General features: G+C 39.4%; 1 protein-coding gene across 4 annotated transcripts in view; it reads left to right on the top strand.

Moving 5' to 3' along the window:
• The window catches only part of LOC121860337 (protein kinase C, brain isozyme-like), a 118988-nt gene that overhangs the window by 73651 nt on the left and 19926 nt on the right, over positions 1-25411 (top strand). For 2 of the 4 annotated variants that reach the window (XM_042357413.1, XM_042357411.1), the window contains exons 7-12: positions 4192-4341; positions 12081-12233; positions 13145-13236; positions 15873-16074; positions 16378-16566; positions 20621-20761. In XM_042357413.1, coding sequence (XP_042213347.1) covers positions 4192-4341; positions 12081-12233; positions 13145-13236; positions 15873-16074; positions 16378-16566; positions 20621-20761 — 927 coding nt within the window. Of the gene's footprint in view, positions 1-4188; positions 4342-12080; positions 12234-13144; positions 13237-15872; positions 16075-16377; positions 16567-20620; positions 20762-25411 lie in introns of all 4 variants that reach the window. The other 2 variants (XM_042357412.1, XM_042357410.1) reach the window with 1 other exon arrangement.

Genomic DNA, 25411 nt, shown 5'->3' with positions numbered 1-25411 from the left:
CATGTATTGAATTGGATTTGAAAAATTCCCTTGTCTTTTTAGTATGAATTAGTGTGTTTAAGAAAATGGATAAAATACATACTGACAGTTAATAATGGATTGTTTAGCGTAACAATCGTTAGCTGTATAGCAGGGATGGACTCAACAAAAACAGTCATTGTAACAAGTTTAACCTGAATCCAAAAATGCTTTACATCTTTCCAACGTTAAAGAGCTTGTTCTCAGAGCAAACAAGCCAACACACAAGCGCGTATTCATAATCAGAGTATTTTAATATGACTGTCGTTAACGTCATTAATGAACCGTGAGCAAAAACTGACATTTCCACTCAGGGCTGTCAATGTGTGGAGGGAGGGTAGAGCAACCACTGGCTACTTGGCGTCCCCTATGACCACGGTAACACTCCTCACCTGCCACACCGTGTCTGTAGTGCGCCGCCTCATCCTGCTGTACCTTGTGGTGGAATATATGGCCAGGTTGTGTTATGAGTACTTTAGGATTAAGTTAGGTTATAGGTAAGATTAAGTTACGGGTATGTTAAGTTAGGGGTAATAAATTTGGTGAGAATTAAGTTAGGTTGGGGGTAAGTTGGGTAAGATTTATGGTAGGTTAGGTTAGGTTTGGGGTGGGATTATAAATATTAAGTAAGATTTGGGGTAACTTAGGCGAAGTGTAAGTTAGGTCAGGTTAGTTGCATATACCTGTACTATTAGCTTAGGTTAGGATTAAGTTAGATAACGATTAATTTGGGTTATTTTTTATGTAGAATAGGTAATAGTTAAGTTAGGTTAGGTGTAAGTTAGGTAAAGATTAATTAGGTTAGCTGTAGGTTACGTAAGTTCAAGATTAGTTACGTTAAATGAGGTTAAGTTTGGTGTTTGATAGGTGAAGATTAGTTAAGTCATGTTAGTTGAAGATTAGATAGTTTAGGTTAGGTTAGGTGAAAATTACTTAGATTAGGTGTAGGTTAGGTTAGGATAGGTGAAAATTACTTAGGTTAGGTCTAGGTTAGATAAGGATTAATTAGATCAGCCGATGTTGAAGGTCGGAGTTAGATAATTAATTAATTTATTATTATTAATTAGGAGTCTCAGAACCTAACACCCCACAATTAACTAACACAATTTACCTGAATCCTCAACATGGCTACGAACATCCAGGGTTGGTTGTGACTGTTATACGCCGCTGTGCTGTGATAAACTTATCCACACGGTACTTATGTCTCGCCTATAGTGTCTTAATATACATTATCAGTCGTCTCGTAACTTACTAAACATACTTGTGTTATATCGTGAAGAGTTACTTAATTTAAATGCTCAAATTCCAGATAATATAGGGAGTTAATACTATACTCCGCATATAATTATTGTCAAACTGTACTATACGAGTAAATTCTGCCTCGCTTATTGTATTAGTGTTCCATCATATATAGCAGTAATTTTATATGTTATTATTTTTACTTATTCTGCTGAATCTATTGTATTAATTCTCACCAATATATTGTAGCTCTGTTTATTGACAACATATTGTACTAATTCTTCATGTATCACCGACTAATACCCATACATCTTTATGATAATTATGTCTTTATACGTAAATTCTCGACTTACGAATCCCTTATTCATCAAATGCTGAGGCTTAAATTTCTGAGGATTTAATGCTCTTGTTCTCTGATTACTAATATACTTCTCGATACGTCGTGATATGTCGTCAGAATTGTCTCCCAATAATCCCGTGCGATATGATACAGAATTTTGGGAAGAGATATTGGTCAAATGTGCCTTGGAATCATCGTCAATTAGTCAGAGAAGATCTATGTCTCGTGGCGTCCCTCACAACCCGTAGAATGTGTAATGGTTACTGTGTTACATAGTGTCACCACGTCAGCGACTTGATACATTTAACCAGTTTCTCCATATTTGGGAATTACTTTCGCTGTGTCGCCTCCCATCTCTTGCAGAACCTTATTGTCAGAGCCTTGCTGGAAAGCTTTGAAGTACAGTGTTATCGCTCAGAGCCGCCATAAGAAGTGTGTGAGCTCCTCGATGTCCCGCCTGTGTGTGCACAGTGACTCGCCTGCCAGTGCTGAGCGAGGGAGTCAACGCGTGTATAAGTCTACGCTCTTATCCCGCCAAGATTTACTTACTCGTCCCTCTGGTAAATGATGGCGCGTTCTGTGTCTTCAATATGACTTAATAAATAAATGGAGTAAATTTCCTGGGTATTGATCATCTACTTGATAGTAAATTACTTTCCTTTAAAAAAAACGAATAAAAACACAAGATGTACTGGGTCTGTGTAGTTGCTTTTAGCACGTAAATTAGGTTTGAAAAGAGAAGTTGAGGCGGTCGTTAACGATAGTGTTGGGGCGTTGTCCAATCTGAAAGAATCCTTCTGCCGCCAGAGGCCTTGAGGCGATGTTTAATTAACCAGTGTGTGAGGGAGAGAGAGAAAGAGAGCAGCATGTTACAAGGGCGGCATCCATATGCTGCCGGCCGCCACCCGGGTCACATTCCTCATACCACGGCAGGGATTCAGCGGCATTAGCATACCTTAATTACTTCACCAATTATGGCTTCCCACAAGCCTAATAATTAGGCCGGGATCTGCCTCCAGTTTCCAAAGAGTTCCTCCATTTTATAAGACTTTGCCTGCAGATGTCTCCCTAAATGTTAGACAGAGTAAACTAAACTTACATATACATTATATGCTGTATATATATATTTAGTTGTTTACCAGTGAGCACAAACCCTGTGTACTGCCAGGTAAGTTAGGTGTATCTATGTGTATATTACTTCTGAACTGCACCTGGCTCCTACACACAGCCATTGATGTGTTGTCTCAGTGTGTCCTACTGATGTGTAGCATTGTTATCTCTCTCTCTCTCTCTCTCTCTCTCTCTCTCTCTTATATCTCTCTCCAATCTTCTCAATCTGCCCTCAGTCTCCACTCTCTCCCATAACCCCCTTTTTCTCTCCCTTCTATCTCTCTTTCTCACCACCATTTACCAATCCCTTACGTAAATAAATTTTCTTCCTCTCTCTTCAATCATTATTTAGATATGTATACATAAATATATATAAATAAATGTCATTATGAACCCCCCCTCAACACCACCGCCACCACCCCTCAACACCACCGCCACCACCCTCTCCATTTGCCCATTCACAATTGACAGTCACGTAGTAATGTTTACGCATAGTGTCGTCATTGTGCTCCACCAATCAGCTGTGTTCACTACGATATATACCCCTCCCCCCACCTTACTACTGCTCCTCCCATTCATAATAAAAACACGATGGACTGTGCTTATGTTGATTTCGACCCCCTCCCCACCCCTCCCTCTAAGGATGTTTCAATTACTGTTTATTCATTGGATAATAAGGATCTTTACTGTGTATGCATTGGCTGATAATAACCCAATCAGCGTTAATTATATGTTATGTTTATTATGTAGTTACTATTACTCGATTACCTTGTTCTTCAGTCAGTCATTAGGGTTATTACTGTTGTTAAGTCAGGAATATCACCATTGTTATCTAGTCGCTGAACACTATCTCCTATCACCATTAACCACTGTTAGATGTCACCATAGCAACCATACGTAACATCAGATAATCACCAAAGCAACCAAACCGTCTCATGAACCAGTACTTAGTTATTATCATTATTATTCACCACAACCACCATTATTCACCACCACCACCATTATTCACCATAACCACCATTATTCACCACAACCACCATTATTCACCACCACCACCATTATTCACCACCACCACCATTATTCACCACCACCACCATTATTCACCACAACCACCATTATTCACACTGCTGAGCCCTAAATACTCCTGTAGACTGATAATAAGGATATTTATCATTCTTGAGCCTAATAAACTTCTAGGATGTTACTGGTCATATCACACCTAAGCATTATACATTGTTAGGATGATAGTAAGAGCATTATATACTACTAGGATGATAAGTACGACACATTGACATGATGAGAGTAGAGTCATTATATCACACCTAAGCATTATATATTACTAGGATGATACTAAAGGAATTATATCAAATTTAGGCATTATAAATTACTAGGATGATACTAGGATCATTATGCATTACTAGAATGATAACTACGACACATTGACATGATGATAGGTATAACGTGTGGTTTGTTGTGTACAGAAGACATCGATCACCAAGAAGACGCCATCCACGACCGATAACCACATCCCTCACAACATGAACAAGCGCGACATTATCCGCGCCACCGACTTCAACTACCTCATGGTACTTGGCAAGGGATCGTTCGGCAAGGTGCTGTTGGCTGAACGTAAGGTGAGTCAGTTTACCTGTGTGTGGGTGGGGGTTAGTGTCAGGTGAGTTACTTACCCGTGTGAGTGATGATGTTGCTGGGTAACTTTTGTGTGTGTATGTGTGTGTGTGTGTTTTTGTTTGTGTGTGCGTGTGGTTCTTCGTGTACACTCACAAAGATGTCACGTATGGGTGTCACACACACACACACACACACACACACACACACACACACACACCATTTCAGATGAAAATGAAAAATTCATTAGTGAGTCGGAGTGCAGCTTATATGAAATTTCGAGAAAAAAAATTAATTGCATGAATATTTAATTAAAAGTGTTGGCTGTTGAAGCAGGTTGTTGCGCCGTTGCTATTTCCAGCTTTATGAAAGGACGGTAACAGTGAGTGGGGGAAAAATGCACGAATTGAAGTTGCAATACTCACAGCATAATTAGTATATAATTGTCTGTCGGTTCGTGTTTGACTTCATTTTCGTTGCAAATTTTGACTGTTTTCTTATTTTTTTTTCTTTATTTATGGAGCTATGGGAATTATTACTTTGTTTAACAACATTAACTATCATTGTTGTTTTAGAGAAATTACCGGACAAAAATAAGGTAATGTGTGTGTGTGTGCGTGTGTGTATGTGCGCGCGCGCGCTGAATCATGACATGAGTTTTAATTGTAATTTAAATTACCTGTATTAATATTCTGTAACCTGGATTGCCTTTTTCAGCAGCTGTATCAACAGTTGTGTAGTTTAAAACGTAAATATCATTGTAGTTAAATTATTGAGGTGATATTAGAATAATTAATGGACTACTTTAAGGTAAGAATATGTACGTATGTGTGTGTTATATATATACTTTGTATATATATATATATATATATATATATATATATATATATATATATATATACACAGTATATATATATATATATATATATATATATATATATATATATATATATATACAGGTATATATATACCAGCTAATATCACCACCAACCTTTACCCTCTGTTGACGACTTCCTCCTCTGATGGATCTGGCTACACTGTCAACATCTTGGCCACTGTGTCACTTGGCCGCCGTATCACTTGGCCTCCGTGTCACTTGGCCGCCGTGTCATATGGCCACTGTGTCACTTGGCCACCGTATCATATGTCCACTGTGTCGCTTGGCCTCTGAGTCACTTGGCCGCTGTGTTCCTTGGCTACCACCGTCGTCTTGGCCCACCAACACCATCGACCGGTTCTACACTTCAGCATCCATCTGTAGTAAGACCCAGCACATTATGTACCGGCGGGGGACAGTGTGTGACCCTCTCCACCACCACTGATTAGCAACTGTGAGATCATCGATGGAGGGGATGTAAAAGTTGTTATCTACACTCTAGTTGGTGGATGGTGGAAGACTCTAGTTGTGGTGGACGGTGCTTGAAGGCCTTGATGGTTGTAGCTCCTAAAAACAACAACCAAACAACTGTTGTAATGTGAAACTCCAATATCCAATTAGTTCTCGGTCTGAAAAGGTCTTCATTGTGCATTTCCTCTATATATATATAGCGACGTTCACAAACCTAACGCCATCCCAACTACAATTTTAAAACCACGACAACTATTCCAAACATGACATAGAGCAACCCACGATTCCAGACAGGACAGTGCTTCCAAACTTGACTGCGATTCCAAGCATGTCAACGATTGCAAACAGGAAAGCGATTGCAAGCATGACTACAATCCCAAACCTGACAGCGTTCCCGGAAACCTTGACCCCCCTGCCCCCGAGCATCAGCGGAGGTGAGGCAGATATTGACATTAAGGAAGATGGACAGGTGTTTGGCAGGTCTTTTAAAGTTGACAGGTGTTTGGTAGGTGTTTTAAAGTAGACAGGTATTTGGTAGCTGTTTTAAAGTTGACGTGTTTGGCAGGTGTTTTAAAGTCGACAAGTGTTTGGCAAGTGTTTTAAAGTTGACAGATGTTTGGCAGGTTTTAAAATTGATAGATGTTTGACCGGTGTTTTAAATTTGACAGGTGTTTGGTAGGTGTTTTAAAGTTGACAGGTATTTGGCAGGTGTTTTAAAGTTGACAGGTGTTTTTGCAGGTGTTTTAAAGTTGACAGATGTTTGGCAGATGTTTTAAAGTTGACAGATGTTTGGCAGGTGTTTTAAAATTTATAGGTATTTGACAGGTGTTTTAAAATTGACAAGTGTTTAGCAGGTGTTAATTATACTTCTTAAATGTGATACACAGAAGTTAGCGGTGTTGAGTGGAAGAGGGTCATACAGTGTGGGAGCCGTCCAGTTGTGCACGGTGTGGCCGGGTGTGTTAGTTCGGGTCTGGCCGGGTGTGTGTGTTAGGGTGTGGCCGGGTGTGTCCGTCCAGGTCTGGCTTTTGTCAAGATGGCCGCCAATCTCCTCGTGTGCCTTCTTCTAAATCTCTCACGTTTTTATTTTTATTGTGTGTGTGTCACCTTCATTACTTTCTCTCGTTTTGCTACTGTTTCCCTGTTTTATGGGGTCTTTCTTTCTTTCTTTCTTTCTTTCTTTCCCTGTGTTATGGGGGTTGTCTTCTATTCTTTGTTTTTTCTTTCTTTTTTCGATCTCTTCTTTCTGTTTTCTTTTTTCTGTTTTTCTTTTTTATCTTTCTTTCTTTTGTTTTAAAAATCATTCTTTCTTCTTCAGGTAAAAAAGTTCATTTTAGATCTTTCACTTGGCATAATTAAAACTTTGGTCACTTTTTTCATAGAGGATCGTGTGAACAGTTGACTTTATGAAAGGAGTAAACTGCATGTTTTTGTTTGTTTTATATTAAATAATCTCTTTTCTTCGTGTTTTTTTTTTTTAGTGAACTGATTAAAACTTCTGATTTTGGTACAATCTTGGTACAGTTTTAACTCTTGGGCTTCCAGTGGTTTTAGTGGGTAATGATCATGTTGTTGGAACAAGGTTATTGATGTTACAACTTACTCCATCATTCATCTCCATCACTTACCTCCAACACTCATCTCCATCAATCATCCCCACCACTCATCTCCATCATAAAGCCTGAGTCTCAAGAATATAACAGTGATTGCAGGGAAATGCTTAAAAATGCGTGTATGTATGTATGGGGTGGGGGGCAGGGGTTAACAGGGCGTAAATCAAGTTTCTTGCCACCGTTCAATATTGCACGACTGACTGTCACAACACACGGGAGTTGATGCTGCTGTGTGCCCGTCGCCGCCTCCACCACCACTAACATTACCACGTCCACCACCATTTCCACTTCCACCACTATTATCACCACCACTACCATTATCACCACCATTACCACTACCACCACTATTACCACTTCCACCATCATTATCACCACCACTACCATTACCACTACCACCATCATTATCACCATCATCACTACTACTTAGTACTACTGTCTCTTACAAAAACATTATCACCCAACCTCTTTGTTTACAGGCAGGAGTTGGGTTAATGAAGATCTCTCTCTCTCCTAATTACATCTTAATACCCATAAGGACTGAGCCTCTAACCATATAGTTAGGTTAAGTTGAGCCCCATTAAGGCCAGGTTAGGGTAGGTTTGGTTATGTAAGGTTAGCTTGGGTTAGGTTAGCGTGAGTTAGGTTAGCTTGGGTTTGGTTAGGTTAGGTTAGGTTAGGTTTGGTTACGTAAGGTTAGCTTGAGTTAGGTTAGCGTGAGTTAGGTTAGCGTGGGTTAGGTTAGGTTAGGTTAGGTTTACAGTACAACTAGTATACTGTATTTATAAAGTGATTTATATTCCATTAGTTGTTGGTAAATATTAGATAAACAAAACAAAATGGCACATAAAGATAAAAAGTTATGTATAGGCAATAATGATGTGAGTGTGAATGAAGAGATCAGTCAACAATCTGTGTACTAACCAACCAACACCGCCTGTCTGTCTGTCTGTCTGTCTGTTGTGGGAGTAACGAAGGCGTCTCGCCTACTAGGGGAGGGAGGGATAGAGGGCCTCAGCCCCATCTGCACAGACCAATTACCTGACTTAGAGAAGGTAATTGACTTGGACATGTTACCTCACTTCCAGGTGGAGGGTCTCTCTCATTCATCTTTTATTGATCCACAAAATTTTTCCGTTTTACACACTTTTTTATTTCGCCATTCGTCCCTTGATCACAAAGTCTGCACTGGGCCGCCGCTTTCTTCTGGCGGAAGGTATCAGCTTTGGTCTGAGACTGAGGGTTGTTCTGCCAGTCAGTGAAGGCAGCACGTTTACCATTGACGAGTACGGCGATTTCCTGGTTATTTTCATCAAACCAATCCTGGTGTTTTCTTTCAATCTGGCCGAGGGTCTCGCTGCAGGTTTTTGTCATGACAGTGTCGAGGATACCCCATTCGGCACTCGGATTTAGGTTGTTTGTTGTTGGGTTGTTTATCAGCCCATCGTCGAGCTGCTCTCTGAAATCGTGTTCTACCGCTTGATCCTCCTGCCACTTGGTGTAAAATCAGCTTCTGGAGGCTTGTTGCCTTTACTACCACTACACCATCACCGCCACCACCACCGCCACCACCACCACTACCACCACTACACCATCACCGCTACTACTACTACTACTACTACTACTACTACTACTACTACTACTACCTACTACTACTACTACTCATTACTACTACTACACTACCACTACTACTACACACTCACCACCACTACTACTACCACCACCACCACCACCACCACCACCACCACCACCAACCACCCACCACACCACCACTCACCACCACCACCACCACCTATCTCGGAAAATATATATAAATCCCATAACTTATGCTAGCCGTGCAGTTGTAAATGCTGTCACGTCTCTAGATACAGGATGAATTTAACATACGAACCTTTGATAATGTGAGACTTGGTGAGAGTAAATTCTGGATTAATTAATTCAGCTGGGCATATCATCAGACCGCCGCTATCTTACTCCCCACAGTCTGCCCTGGGTATTACGAACCACCACGCTGATATATTCTGAGGTACATTACATTCCCTATAATTCTGTGTGTATTATATATGAATTATTATTAGCAGTAAGAATTATTGTACCCATTGTATACTGTATATAATAATGTTTAGGTCATAGGTAGAATTTGGGGCATTTGAGTGTGTGTGTGTGTGTGTGTGTGTGTGTGTGTGTGATGGGAGATAGGATAGAGAGAGGCGAGCTAGTGAACACCCCATCCACTTTAACCCAGCAATACCCACTCTCCCTCCCTCCCTCCCTCCCTCTCTCCAATCCTTTTGTTCTCTCTCTTCAAGCTGTGGGTCTAACTACTGCTCTCTCACTTCTTATTTCACTCAGTTTTATTTAATGCTCTTAATTTTTTATGGGTAGACTCTCTCTCAACGAAGGCTCTTAGATAACCCCGTCGGCTGCTTTTACTTATCCTTACCAATGATTCTTTTGATGATCTCAGAGACGGTTCAGGCCTGTATACCCTCATCCAGGGACCGCTGATGCTAAGTTCTTGTGACAGTTTCCAATTCCATCAGGAGAGTGGCCCAGGAGCAGTCAAGTGCCCTAGTAGTTTTGCGATAGAGAGAAAAAAATAATCCAAACATTTAACAATTTATTTTATAGCATTTATCAGCCTATTAGTTTTCTTTATTCCTCTCAATATTTTTAAAGGGGGTGGATTAATGGGTACAGATACTTCAGAGAATGAAGTGAGGCGGCTAATAGGGAGAACTGTGCAAGGGAAGAATGGCAGGAACTAGTGAGGCGGCTAATAGGGAGAACTGTGCAAGGGAAGAATGGCAGGAACTAGTGAGGCGGCTAATAGGGAGAACTGTGCAAGTGAAGAGTGGCAGGAACTAGTGAAGCGGCTAATAGGGAGGACTGTGCAAGGGAAGAGTGGCAGGAACTAGTGAGGCGGCTAATAGGGAGAACTGTGCAAGGGAAGAATGGCAGGAACTAGTGAAGCGGCTAATAGGAGGACTGTGCAAGGAAGAGTGGCAGGAACTAGTGAAGGGCTAATAGGGAGAACTGTGCAAGGAAGAGTGGCAGGAACTAGTGAGGCGGCAATAGGAGAACTGTGCAAGGGAAGAATGGCAGGAACTAGTGAGGCGGCTAATAGGGAGAACTGTGCAAGGGAAGAGTGGCAGGAACTGGTGAAGGGCTAATAGGGAGAACTGTGCAAGGAAGAGGACAGGAACTAGTGAGGCAGCTAATAGGAGAACTGTGCAAGGGAAGAGTGGCTTTAACTAGTGAGGCGGCTAATAGAGAACTGTGCAAGTGAAGAGTGGCTTTAACTAGTGAGGCGGCTAATAGGGAGAACTGTGCAAAGGAAGAGTGGCAGGAACTAGTGAGGCGGCTTAGGGAGAACTGTGCAAGGGAAGAGTGGCTTTAACTAGTGAGCTAATAGGAGAACTGTGCAAGTGAAGAGTGGCTAAATGAGGGAGAACTGTGCAAGTGAAGAGTGGCTTTAATTAGTGAGGCGGCTAATAGGGAGAACTGCAAAGGAAGAGTGGCAGGAACTAGTGAGGCGGCTAATAGGAGAACTGTGCAAGTGAAGAGTGGCTTTACCTAGTGAGGCGGCTAATAGGGAGAACTGTGCAAAGGAAGGGTGGCAGGAACTAGTTAGGCGGCTAATAGGGAGAACTGTGCAAGGGAAGGGTGGCAGGAACTAGTGAGGCGGCTAATAGGGAGAACTGTGCAAAGGAAGAGTGGCAGGAACTAGTGAGGCAGCTGATAGGGAGAATTGTGCAAGGGAAGAGTGGCAGGAACTAGTGAGGCGACTAATAGGGAGAACTGTGCAAGTGAAGAGTGGCTTTAACTAGTGAGGCGGCTAATAGGGAGAACTGTCAAAGGAAGAGTGGCAGGAACTAGTGAGGCGGCTAATAGGAGGAACTGTGTAAGGGGAGAGTGGCAGGAACTAGTTTGAGATAACTTAGGCCAATATAAGCTAACTTAAATTAACCAAGTTTAGGTTAGATGATTATGAGTGGGAATGAAGTGGTGCTGTGCTGTACATATCTCCAACCTGAACTGGAGATGGCTCATGACATCACTGACCGTATCTGAATGACTGTGTTGGGCTACAGCTGAGTGTTGGGCTACAGCTGAGTGTTGAGCTACAGCTGAGTGTTGAGCTACAGCGGAGTGTTGAGCTACAGCTGAGTGTTGAGCTACAGCTGACTTAAGAGGTATTCATCATGATCACAGTGGGTAATTCTTGTGTTTGAGGAGCATCCATTGGCTTTACTCATCAGCACCAAACATGGAAGAGATGATCACCGTCAAGCGTGGGCAGACCAGTTTGTATTCATCATTTTTGTCTGAGTTATGACTCAGGTTGTATTTCATAGAAAAAGCCCTTAAATTGTATTTTTCAGAAATTATCGCGTGACTTTCCTAATTGTGCCTTTTATACCTGGGTGTGTGTTGCTCCATGAAGCGGCGGTACTCTTGTTATTGTCTTCTTTAGTGATTTTCTTCTGTTTTATCTTTAGTGTTACTGTAGTGGGGCTTTGGTTAATTGTGGTTACTCTTTAATATTCTGATTTAGTGATCAGGTAAGCTGTAAATAAGCACCTAAGGTTACAACTTGGTGAAATGAAGGCAGCCGAGAGCAGTACTAGCCATGCTGCCTCCTTGTGCACCGAAGGCTTAGTATACAGTGTGCTGTATCCACACTGTCCTTAATGGGACAGTCATGTCTATGGGATCCACTTGCACCATCATGTGAAGAAAATGTAAAATTCTTCAAATAACATATTCTTATTCTCTTGATCAGGGAACGGATGATCTCTATGCCATTAAAATCTTGAAGAAGGACATCATCATCCAGGACGATGACGTAGAATGTACCATGATAGAGAAGAGAGTACTCGCCCTGGCCAACAAGCCTCCCTTCCTTGTCCAGCTCCACTCCTGTTTCCAGACTATGGTAGGTCATTTTGTCCAGCCCCATTCCTGTTTCCAGACCAGGGATGGATCCACGAATATCAAAAGGGGGGGTCCAAGAAGTTGTGGGTGGGGGAAACATGGCGAGCACAGCAAGCCTACCCAGCTGGGGGGGTTTGGGGGGGGGGCCGCTGTAAGACCCCAGATACTTATTTGAAATCTGACCAATATCATGGGCATTTTGAGGCAATTTTAAAGCCATGTGCACTTGATAATAGGAGATATTCTGAAGTCAATAGTAATTACTTTTTACTATACAGAAATGCCTGAGTACAATACTGCATTAAAGGAAAAAGTATTGGAACTTTCTGATGAAAAGGGGGTCCAGACCCCTACGAACCCCCTCCCCCTCCCCCTTTGATCCACCCCTGCAGACTATGGTAGGTCATGTGTCAACTCCTTGGCAAAAGGTCGTTTTAAACAATGCTGATAAACTACAGTATATTATGGAGATTAACTGAGAATCTGGTTTAGATATTGGTAAGTAATATTATTGAGAGGAGGTATTTTTATTTCATGCTTTAAACATTTCTTGTCTTCTTGTTTTTGTGTAAAACAATATTTTTATTGTATGTTTTTTGTCATGATTTATTATTCTCTCTGCTACACTATACAATATATTGGTTTTATAAGAGGAGTAGAGGCAAAGTAATTAAATACATTAACTTGTATTAATGTTCCTTGTTAACAACTTTAATGAAGAAGAGTTTGTCTACCCTATACTTTAGACCATAAGTTTGAATATCCATTATGTACTGTACTGTATAAAAATTTCTCTATTGTATATTTATAATTGTTCTAATGAAATGTAAAAATATTCTTCATGTTTCAGACATAATTTGCCATAGTTACTCAGTTTGATATAACGAACCTGAAGTATTTGTTGTGTTACAGGACCGGTTATACTTTGTGATGGAGTACGTGAATGGCGGTGATCTCATGTTCCAGATCCAACAGTGTGGCAAGTTCAAGGAGCCTGTTGCTGTGTATGTATCCATCCTCCGTATACCTCACAGTGTACAGCCTTTATCCCTTTCAGATTTATACTTCTCATTTACTGTATTATGAATTTCTACTGTTCTCCCTTCATAAGTTTATGTGTATTGTATATACAGTACAGTATAGATTTTTCTTCTATTATCAATATGTTTTTTTCCTGAAGTTCAGGGTTTTCTATCCAGCGAGTTTGTCACCTTACTTATCTTCCAATTATATCTGAGCTCTTCAGAGTCTGTAATATTTTATCTAAGTTCTTTCTTCCCTTTGAGAGTTTGTATCTCACACTCTTCAAATACGTGCACAGTAAAGTGCAGTATATCCATTTTATCACAGTTTTTGTCTATATTTGTCAGCCCATTGCCCACCTTTCCTGACTGACCAGCCAACAGTGATTTTCTGTGTACTGTATGTATGTGGGAGTTTTTCAAATGTGTCATTATAAGTGCTACAAGGCAAGTGATCAGCCCTGTACGAATATAACTGTGCAGTGTAGCATGCCCTAACCACTTCTTGATCATCCTTGGTAGTTGGTGGTTCACTTGCCTTAAACTCTAAAGGCTGGACTGGAATATATACAGGAAAAGGAAGATTCCATGGATTTAACCTACTATTTAGCACAACTGAACAGTGTGCACAGTATTTACATTTTTTTTTCTGTCCATCCATCCTGAAATGTGTGTTACAGAAGTTATTCCTTTACTCTCAGGGTTTTCATACACCATTGGCATATGAACATGTTAACATATGTATCCGTTCGGGTTTTTCATAAGCTAGGAGGAAACAGGAAACCGCGAGTGAGCATTAACGGCACTAAATCTGATTGGAGCAACGTCACTAGTGGAGTACCTCAAGGCTCAGTGCTTGAAACAATATTATTTATTATATACATAAACGACATAGATATTGGCGTAAATTTGCTGATGACACGAAAATAGGGCGTGTAATTAAATCTAACGAGGACTCCGCAAAACTACAGGAAGATCTAAACAAATTTTTTGAATGGTCTGAAAAATGGCAGATGAAATTCAATGTGGACAAATGTAAGGTATTTAGTCTAAGAGATGTAAATAGAGAAACCAGACATCAGATGAACAACGATGTTATAGAAAAATCCGAATGTGAGAAAGATTTAGGAGTAATGATAAGTAGGAACCTTAAGCCAAGTAAACAATGAGTATTTGCTCGAAACAAGGCTGATAATGTACTTGGGTTCATACAAAGGAATGTTAGTTACAAGACTAGAGAGGTCATCCTAAAACTATATCTTGCACTTGTGAGACCTCACTTGGATTACGCAGTTCAATTCTGGTCATCGTATTACATAATGGATATAGAATCCCTAGAAAAAATTCAGAGGAGAATGACAAGACTAATCCCGGTATTAGGAACCTTGAGTACAGAGACAGGTTAAAGCATCTTAATTTGCACTCCCTCGAGAGACGTAGAGTGAGTGGCGATATGATAGAGGTGTATAAATGGAAGTCAGGGCTGAACAAAGGGGATATTACAAAGGTACTCAAACTATCCAACCAGGAGCGAACTCGTAACAATGGTTTTAAATTACCGGTAGACAAATTTAGATTTAGGCGCAAAATAGGTAAACATTGGTTTGGAAATAGAGTAGTGGATGAATGGAACAAGTTACCAAACATCATCATTAACTTGAATACGCTGGATAGCTCCAAACATAAGTTGGATGGATATATGAGTGATAGGGGTTGGGTGTAAATGGCCCAGTATGGACCAATAGGCCTGCTGCAGTTTCCTCCATTCTTATGTTCTTATGTTCATATGAACGTCTTTGGGAAAAAAAAATATATATATATATATATATATATATATATATATATATATATATATATATATATATATATATATATATATATATATATATATATATATATATATATATATATATATATATATATATATATATATATATATATATATATATATATATATATATATATATATATTTATTTATTACATCTCTGTCAAAGATCAAGGTCACAGTTCAAAACAATGACCTGAATATGATTCTTGTACAGTACAATATTTCATTGCAGATATATGTATTCAATTTCGTGTGAAAATACATTATTACTAGACAAAGAGCAGAACACCAGGGTTAAAAGTTTGTATCAAAGGTTAGGGTTATAGTAAATGGTTACAAGTTAAAAGTTCAGATAACCGAGTCTTCTATTGATGCAGATTTTTACGAGTTATGTATCATTCCAGGGTGAAATGTATAGCATCAAGTTACTGTCAATGAAACACAGATGAATGTTACAAGAAGGTCAATGATCTAAATCTTCTGCAGTGATTAACTTTTGAATCAGTAAAGATATTGTGATGAGCCTTTACTTTGTTATTTATCACTAGATATTTTGCGTAATGTGAGAATTCTTCTCCTTTAGCAAATTACCTGTTTAGCCAGGGCATTCTGTTATTACATTCATAGTTTCCCAGTTCATAGAAGTTTTTTAATATATGAACAAACCTTAGACCAAAAACATTTTAAAACAATTACAGCACCTGAACTCATAACATACCTGAATATTCTCTCTCCATCAAGATCCTTTTTATCTTGGTAATTTGATTAAACAGTTATTTCCTCTGGCAGGTTCTATGCAGCAGAGATCGCTATCGGGCTTTTCTTCATGCACTCTCGCAGCATCGTCTACCGTGATCTGAAACTGGACAATGTGCTCTTGGATCAGGATGGACACATTAAGATTGCTGATTTTGGTATGTGTAAGGAAGGGATTTCGGGTGAGAGAACTACCAAGACTTTCTGTGGAACACCAGACTACATTGCCCCGGAGGTCAGTATATTCTGGACAACAAGTATTATAGATGGTAATGTACACTATCTTTATTAGAAGTTTTTAGGATTTGGGTCAGGTGAAAAGGGTTAGCAACTTGATGAGATGTCCTCTACTTTATTTTGCCTTAATAATGCAAATACAGTACCATAAAGTTCTGTATTTTTTTGATGAATGATAGAAGTTTCTTTTTTCATAAAACTCATCAGTCTTAACAATATGTGTACAGTATTGTAACAATATTAAAAACAAAAATATTAAAATATCATTACCAAAAGTGATACAATGGTTTGTGTTGTGCAGATTATTTTGTACCAGCCATATGGTAAGAGCGTAGACTGGTGGGCGTATGGAGTCCTGTTGTATGAGATGTTGGTTGGGCAGCCACCATTTGATGGGGAAGATGAAGAGGAACTCTTTGCTGCCATTACTGACCATAATGTTTCATACCCCAAGTCACTTTCCAAAGAATCTAAGGATTGCTGCAAGGGTGTAAGTACACAGTATGGTTCTCATTCAACATTAACTTACCATCTAATTCTTATATTCTTTTTGTATTTTTCTTATTTGCTGTCATCTAACCAGTGGTGTATTCTTAATGAATGCAAGGCATGCATGCAGGCCTAGTAGAAAGCAAAATATATTTTTAAATAGTATCTCTAATAATACAGATTTAATTTTAGAATCCACAGTTTTCACTCAGGAAAGTCGAGGAGACTCAGCGTCCCTCAATGCATGCAGAAGGATAAGCCGTATGCCCTCAGTGGACATATAGACGTAACCATCCTATCAATAACATGCTAAAATAAACTTTATTGTGTTGGGGCATAAGGAATTTGAGCCATTCTAGTCAAATTTAATATTTTTTTCCTTTAATAAGCATGAAGTCTTATGTTATACAATGATATATTATATTACTTAAGAGTTGTTGTTCCATAAGAGTGGCTATTTAATAAGGTTTATGTAAATGTAATGGGTACAAATGCGTGCAATTCGAAAACTGCATTCACTTGTCGAGAGGCTATGTAGACCGGCGGCGGCTCTCCGTCAGCTGGACAAAACTGGTCCACATTATTATTTTTTAATATTTCTAAACAACCCTACAGTCCGCTTTCAGTTATAGTTTTTTCACTTGGGAAAGTTATTCAGTTTTCTGTTTTACTTGAAATAATAATCGGATCATATAAATAAAAATATTAACTAATTATTTAAATGTTCATCAAAGAGATCATTTGCAACTTTACAGAGGGCCAGCGTTGTGCATGACGCCTAGTCATTTTTTTAATTACTTTTTTTCTAAATTACCGTAGATCACACTGAAAGCTTAATAATCTTTTGCCGTAAGCATTCTTGCACCCGTTATTTAATGATTTATAATAGATACTTTGTCAGATGCCACTGATATAATTTAAGATATTAAGTGTTTATAAAAGCTTGACGACCCTTATTTAGAGAGAGGCCATATCCTACTTGATATTTGATTTGATAACTGATATATGTGGGTGTTCTGCATGGCTCATCAGTGCACCCACGGGACACCACAGCATCTAGCAGTGGCGTACAGGTAGTAGTATTTCTCAACATCTTTTTTTTTACCTTTCAAACTACTATGTTGAAGTAAAAATTTTATCTTAACTTAATGATGGTATGAAAAAACAAGTAATATAGAAGAGGTTAGGTTAGGAAAAATAAAGGTTAAGTTAGGAAAACTAAAAGTTATGTTGAACACTTACGTTAGTAGAAGAGATGGGTCGGCGTACAGGGATGGAGGCTGGTTCCGAGGCAGAGGGCAGGCTACTGGCCCTCAGGTGAGTCACCATCACTGTCACCCACACTTGTTATGGCCTCCCTGACAAATCCCTCAAAGTCATCTTCACTGTCTACCTCTGTCACTATCACTGGCTCGGGATGGCTGTGGTGGGTTGCTGGCGAAGAACTCGGTTATGCTTTTTTGACGGCTGGTGTTTATGTTGTCTTGATACACCTTGATGTACGGCTCCATAGCCTGCACCAGCCGGGTATGGAAGACTTCATAGCGGTCATCGTTATTGTCGTGGGAAAGGAAGGACCTCATTTTCTCTGCACACTCCATGGCACCCTTAATATCACTATGACTTAAACTGTGTTCTTCGGAGAATGACGCACCTTCTTCCTCCTCTTCACTGACGTGATCTTCTTCCAACATCTCGTCGGCAGTCACTTCAGGATCTCTGATCACCTCCAGGATGTCTTCGTTGGTGGTCTCGGAGAAGCCTTCAGCTGTAATATTGAGCGCAGCTTCTCTGGCAAGGTCCACTGCTACTGCAACAGTCTGAACCTCACCAGTCACAGGTTCACTCCTCTTCTCAGCTGGTATGCCATGCAACACATGTCTCCATGCGTGACGAATCGTAGCAATAGACAGCTGATCCCATGCCTCCACCAAGAAGTCTACAGCTTGTTTGACGTTAAACTTCTTCCAAAATTGTTTGACGAGAACTTCTTGAGTCGCCACCTCTTGTTCCTTGTCCTCGTCGCTTTTACTCTCGCTGTCGGTGTCACCCAGCTTACGCAACTCATCCTTGGTGTTGGTAGAGTCGTTCAGGAGCTTGAACTTCTTTGCAGAGTACGCAGCTTTCACATTGCAGATCAACTCCTGGTCCATGGGCTGGATTAATGACGTAGTGTTGGGAGGAAGGAAGACCACTTTTACGTTGGGGTGACGATCCATAAGTAGGGGCGAGTGTCCAGGTGCGTTGTCAAGGAGCAACAAAATGTTGAATGGAACATTCTGTTGCTCGCAGAATTTCTTCACGTCGGGAACAAAACAGTCGTCAAACCATAAGAGGGACAGAGAAGAGGACATCCACGCCTTACGTGCGGTTAGCCAGTGGACATTAAGCTTGTTCATGTCCATATTCTTGTAGGCGTGCAGCTTGCGGGCTGTGTGAATCACCGATAACTTTGGTTTACAGGTACCGGAGGCATTGGTGGTAAACAGGACGGTGATGCGTTCCTTCTGCATCTTCCGGCCCCGAATCTTGCTGGCATTCTTTACAACGAAGGTCTTGGAAGGTAGCTTTTTCCAGAAAAGACCAGATTCGTCCATGTTAAACACCTGGTCGTCGGTGTACTGTCCTTCCTCCATAATCTCACGTAAAAACGGAGGAAAATCTCTAGCCGCCACACGGTCAGCACTCGCTTCCTCACCACCTATGTTGATGTTGGTGATCGTGTTCCTCTTCTTAAACCTATGCAGCCAACCAGAGGAAGCATTGAAGGGTTTGGGCTCTGCAATTCCCAGCTTACGTGACACTGCTGCGTATAGTTCACGTGCGTACTCCTGCACTGAGCGAGTGTCCACCGCCATGTTGCGTCGCGCCTGACGAATCAAATAACTCACCAGCAAATTTTCCACTTTTGCCAGCACTCTGTTCTGGCAATACTTGATCGTTGAAGCACCTGCAGACTTTGTGATTTTCATGTGCTCTTTGATCTTGGCTGCATCCTTCTTGATAGTGCGAATCGTAGATTCGTTGACGCCATGCTGGCGCGCGAGATCAACTTGCCGTGTTCCTTTCTCCAAATCTTGAATGATCTGGTATTTCACTTCGTAACTTAGACCACGGCGTGTCTTCTTGGGCTTAGGGCGGCTGGGTCCAGGTAAGGAAAGGTCTCTCTCTGGTGGCGGTGGTGGTGAGGCGGAAGCCATTTCACAGAACAATGGATTCACATATACACGGAGTGGCCTGGAGGGATGAAACTGCCGCGGCTAGGTGAAGCGTCGTCTTTCCTCCCTCCCTCCCTCCCTCCCCCGGGTGGACGCGTCATAATACTTTAAGCCAATTACAGCTAGCAGCAGAGGGGGGGGTAGGGATGCATGGCCAATCACAGTCCGATACGGCATATGACGTCAGTGATAACGCAACAGAGACATGCACTGCGCAACCTTACAGCACGGCTTGCCCAGGCGGAGGGAGGGGGGAGGAGGCGGGAGCAGGCGGGTGGGGCGAATCTAAAAATAGCGTCTCGAGCCGGACACTCGCCACGTATACGTGGAAAAAACCCGCGTTAAGTGAAAGTTCGGCTCTGGCGAGGCACCGCGTATACGGTAAATCGCGCTAAGCGAAACTGTAAAAAGCATATATATATATATATATATATATATATATATATATATATATATATATATATATATATATATATATATATATATATATATATATATATATATATATATATATATATATATATATATATATATATATATATATATATATATATATATATATATATATATATATATATATATATATATATATATATATATATGCTGATAACCACAAGGAAAGAAGAAAACACGAAGTTCCCAAGCGCTTTCGTGTAATTCACATCTTCAGGGGTTAGTACAGACTCTGTACAGAGTCTGTACTACAGTATAGTATACTATTACCATTTGTGTGAAAAAAAGTTCATTATGTTTTTTCACCTTTTATGTTTGATAGATCAAAAAGTATAACAGCTTGTATAACAGTTGCTGGAAATTCAAGGTCCTGTTCTCTCTCAGTTCCTCACCAAGTTGCCCCTGAAGCGACTAGGCTGTAGCCCCAAGGGTGAAGAGGATGTGCGGACACATCCTTTCTTCAGGAGAATTGACTGGGAGAAGTTAGAGAATCGAGAAGTTCAGCCACCTTTCAAGCCTAAGATTGTGAGTACCCATTTTCTGAGAGCCTTTGTTTACATTCTTACCTGGACTTCATTGTTCAAGTTTCATTAGAGTGATTAAGATTACATGGCTACTAATGACATGTTCTTCATTAGTTTCTCCATACTTGCCAGAGTAATTAATCAGTAGTTCTGAGTTCATTAGTGCTTTGTAAACTGAATTTTTTTTTTTTAACCAAATCCCTGAAGGATTTACATGCTCATTGCTTGAAGTGTCACATTCTTCTCCCAACTTATAAAAATATAATAAATACAGTACAGAATAGAAACAGTTTTTTGTTTACCAGGAACCCCAGTTTTGGTTTTAGGGGACAAGGATTTCAGTATCCTGATGAATACCCACCCTGAAGAAAATAAACTAATCTCTAAAAACAAAACTGTTGCATTGTAAATTCTTCAATTACATTAAGTTAAAGAAGTCCAAGTACGGATGATAATACGATCTGATGCTAGTGCTCAGGATATAGTACAGGGGGAGTAGCCAAGAAGAACACTGCTGTTACATACACTCCACTGGAAATATTTACATTCATTTTGAGTCCTTCCTTAAATGTTGATGTACAGTAGTTTAAGCTCTCCCAAAATATACACCAGTATAAGTAATAGAGTTATTGGAGGTAAATATCTAACTGGGATGTTGCACAAGTTATTATACATTTTTCTATATGTAAATTATTTTCACATTATCAGCAGAATTGCTGGTTGCACTTGTATAATGTTCAGTGCATTGGTTGGTTCCCACATTCTTTACAGATACAGTATTATTTTTTTTTTTCACAAATCGAGATTAACTTATGTCAGTACAATTTTAAATGCCAAGCACTGTACCATATGACGCTCATACTACTACTATTTTTACCAGCATTAATAAAATTGTATTTTAACATTTATAACAAAAATAAAGTTTCATACAAATATTTACAGATGCTTATCTAATTACCACAATGTTCTTCTTGAGTTACCTCCTCACTTTATGTATAATGTTGTTAGGTAAAGTAGCCAGCTGAATGGATTGCAGAGTAATAATGTAGATATAAAGTAGAACCACTGCTAGAACTGTAGTAGAGACTGCTAGTAAAGTCATGTTAATTATTGCAAGTAGTGTGGTATTCTTTGCATCATGTGAAAAGTATTTTCTCTGTACTTAGGAGGAAAAACTTGGTTTAAATGCTTTGCTGTTTGTATGATAATTACTTATGATTAAATAATTCCAAGAAGGACAGGATGTTCTACAAGCCTAAATATTTTTTCTCCACAATTTATTCTCTTACCAAGCCTTTATCTTATATTTGCTTAACTTTCTCCTGTCATCTAATCTGTCAACTTGCTTCACGTGCCATCTGCCCTCTCCAGTCACCACACCCACTGCCTACCTTGTCACGTGTCTGCCATACATGTCTGCATACAAACTGTTTTGTGTCTGGTGATGGGTATTCGCTTAGGCAAGAGAACTTCCATTATCTGCTATTTCAACTGTTATATCCAGTTATATGACATTTGAAAATTATATACTGTTTTTATTCATATTAGTATCCCAAGAAACTCATGTACATTGCAAGATCAAAATTATCAAATATTACTAGTGTGAGAAGTGAATGTAGGACTATGTGGTGATGGTTGTTCTCTGCCAGCTGAGCATTTCAGCAGCTTTTAAAATTTAACAAATTACTTAACAGTGAGCTTGTCAAGTGTGTGAATGTTGGGGACAGCTCGGATGTGACTGAAATTGTTGTCTATTGTGTAGGTTATGATTTCATTGTGACACTTATGTACTGCCACTAGTTGACACAGTACTGCCACTGGCTGACACTATGTACTGCCTCTGGTTAATACTACATACAGTACTGCTGCTAGTTGACACTATGTACTGCCACTGGTTGACACAATGCAATGCCAATAGTTGACACTATGTTCTGCCACTGGTTAATGCTACATACTGCCACTAGTTGGCACCATGTACTGTCACTGGTTGACACGATGTACTGTCACTGGTTGACACTGTGTACTGTCACTGGTTGTATCGGAAAATCTGTGAGTAATTTCAATTTTAAAACTCGGAATATTTTTAATGGTGCATTATTTTTCAAACCTGTATGCATGTTCTAAGACTGTATTACAGTGCATGTAGGCATGACAGCGGTTTCTTATTGCATGAAAAAAATTTAAAGTCATTGCTATTGAGGCAGTTTCACTCACAAGCAACTGTTGACCACAACCTGCCGTTTGTTAGGACCTTTTTTTAACGTTTGTCACGTCCATAGCATCAGGCCAGTTAGTTCTCTGTATTTGACCAAACTTTTCACTTTGAACGATATAACAACCATGTATGTAACATTTTGTTCAAGTCATAGCTCAAGTGTTGAAGACTGAGCTTTCATCAGTCATGTTAAGGAAACAACACTCTGCAGCCACTGATATCACAGTAGGCTGTAAGTGCCACAGCTCTGATGATGTGTGAGATGACCAGCCTCAGCAGGGTGTTAATGTTGATGGTTCTTGTGATAACCCAAAGAACCCTGCCTGAGACCAGGTACTCCCTCCCTCTCTCCCTAGTGATAAAAAACCACTCCAGTTATTTTCCCATATTTCTGGTAATAGGTGCCCCATTAACCCTCTCTCTCAACTCTTACCATTTGATATATTGTACTCAAGTTTTGGCTCCGGTTCCTCATTAACATCAGGCATTAGTTTGTCATCAGAGCAGCGGCCTCTAATGATATAACTTGTACTGTACTGTACTATGTGTAGTTCCCAGCTTTTCATATACTGTACTTATATATTGATTATTACATCAAATATTCCTAGTTGAGTTTCTTTCATTCACATGACAATCAAATTTTTTGTAACTGATTTTTATAGTGTTTTTGAATCTGAAATTTTTTCGTGTATGTCCCATATTCTTTAAATCCCCAGATATTAGTCATTGTCAGATACACCTCTTTGGTTTCCTCTGTTACTATTTTGGAGTGACTAAGACCTGTTCTTTCCTTCAGTTATTTGTCTTTATTTTCCATAATGATCTGTCTTGAAACTCACCACTGATAAATTATTTTCTTATTCTTCTAAAATCCTTGGTTGATGATAAATGCATTTATAGGCCTTCTTTCTCATTATGTAGTTCTCTTTTGTTTTATTTTCAAAATTTCCATATTGTCTTACAATTTTCATTAATCAAACAAAATTTCCCACACATATTAAGTTTGACAATCACTTGTACAATAATTCTCCGTCATCAGCAGTCAGTGTTTACTTTTGTTCCAATATTTTTCTGCTTGAAATAGTTTTACTCCTGTAGCCTCAGTTGTCTCCTCCTCCTGGTTTACCTCAACACACTTTTAGCTTTTTGCTAAACAGCCTCGGTCATTCTTGTTTGTTGTTGGCATGTTGCTGGTGCCGCTGATGACTGTAACCCACCGGTACTGTACCTCCAATATCAAAATTTTTTCTTCTTGGTCCGATATTGATTATTATATTTTCTTTACCTGCCAAACTGACCTCATTGTCAGGTTTCCCTTCTTAGTTATTATATTGTTTTTCATTGCTTCAGTTTTATCTTCACATGAAAGTTTCTTTTTATGCAAATTTTCCACCTGTTTTTTAAATTATACTTAGTTAATACACATAAACAATGACCAGACTTTCCCCCGATGTTGTGTTTACCGGTATACCTTAAGTTGCCTGTTAACTCCTAAGAATCCCAGTCACTCCAAATTCAAAGTGTTTTCATGAAACTTCATTTTCTTTTTTTTGTCATTTCCTCATTTTGAGTTCATTTCCAAAAGATCCATAATAGTAACCAGGATGAATCAAAAGATATTTTTATCAATAAGTCCAAGCCTACAATGTAAGACATTTTGTTGTATGCAGATTTTTTTTTACCTCATTGCAGACTATTTTCTCATTATCCTTTAGGTGTTGCAATTATTGTTATACAGTATATTTCAAGTGTTATTACGGTTCTTGAGTATAGTGATCTTAAACTATGTGTACCCTACCATTAATATATTTATATGCAAACTTGATGTGTCTACAGTGTGTCTAGTGTAGTTCCTCCCACATGTGTGTAGATTAGGTAACCAACAACTGTGACCACCTTAACAGTTGTTTTTATCCCCTCATGACCCCTACTTTCTGGGTTGCTAACTCTTTTTATAAAGATTATTTTTGCCTATAGTACACCAGCCCTTTCTCTGATAGTCCAAGTGTGTTATATAGGTATGATTGATATTCAAATTATCTACAATGCATATTATAATTGGTTAATGAAACCATGAGTATAAAGCCCACACTGTTCTTGAAATCTTCATCACTAAGGTTACCACACTGTTCTTGAAATGAGTTTTTTCCACAAGGCTTTTATATACTGTATTTGCTCTAGGAATTCACGTTCATTTTTTTTTTTTTTTACTGTTGTCTGGTCAGCCAAAGTTATTAAGCACTGCCGATAAGGTTTTACCAGTAGTTTATTCAACAGACAACTTTGGAGATTTAAAATATCTGGTTTACAGAAAAGAAGCTGAATAATAATACAAAATTTAGGTAATTATCCAAGGTGAAAATAATGGATTTACCAGAAAAACAATTGAGTCACATCACAACTGAAGCAAATCATGATCACTGTCAGTAAATTCTG

This window comes from Homarus americanus, unplaced genomic scaffold, assembly GCF_018991925.1.
Source record: "Homarus americanus isolate GMGI-L3 unplaced genomic scaffold, GMGI_Hamer_2.0 scaffold48088, whole genome shotgun sequence".
Lineage (NCBI taxonomy): Eukaryota > Metazoa > Arthropoda > Malacostraca > Decapoda > Nephropidae > Homarus > Homarus americanus.
The sequence above is the reverse complement of the archived record's forward strand: the minus strand, read 5'-3'. Positions and strand labels throughout refer to the sequence as shown.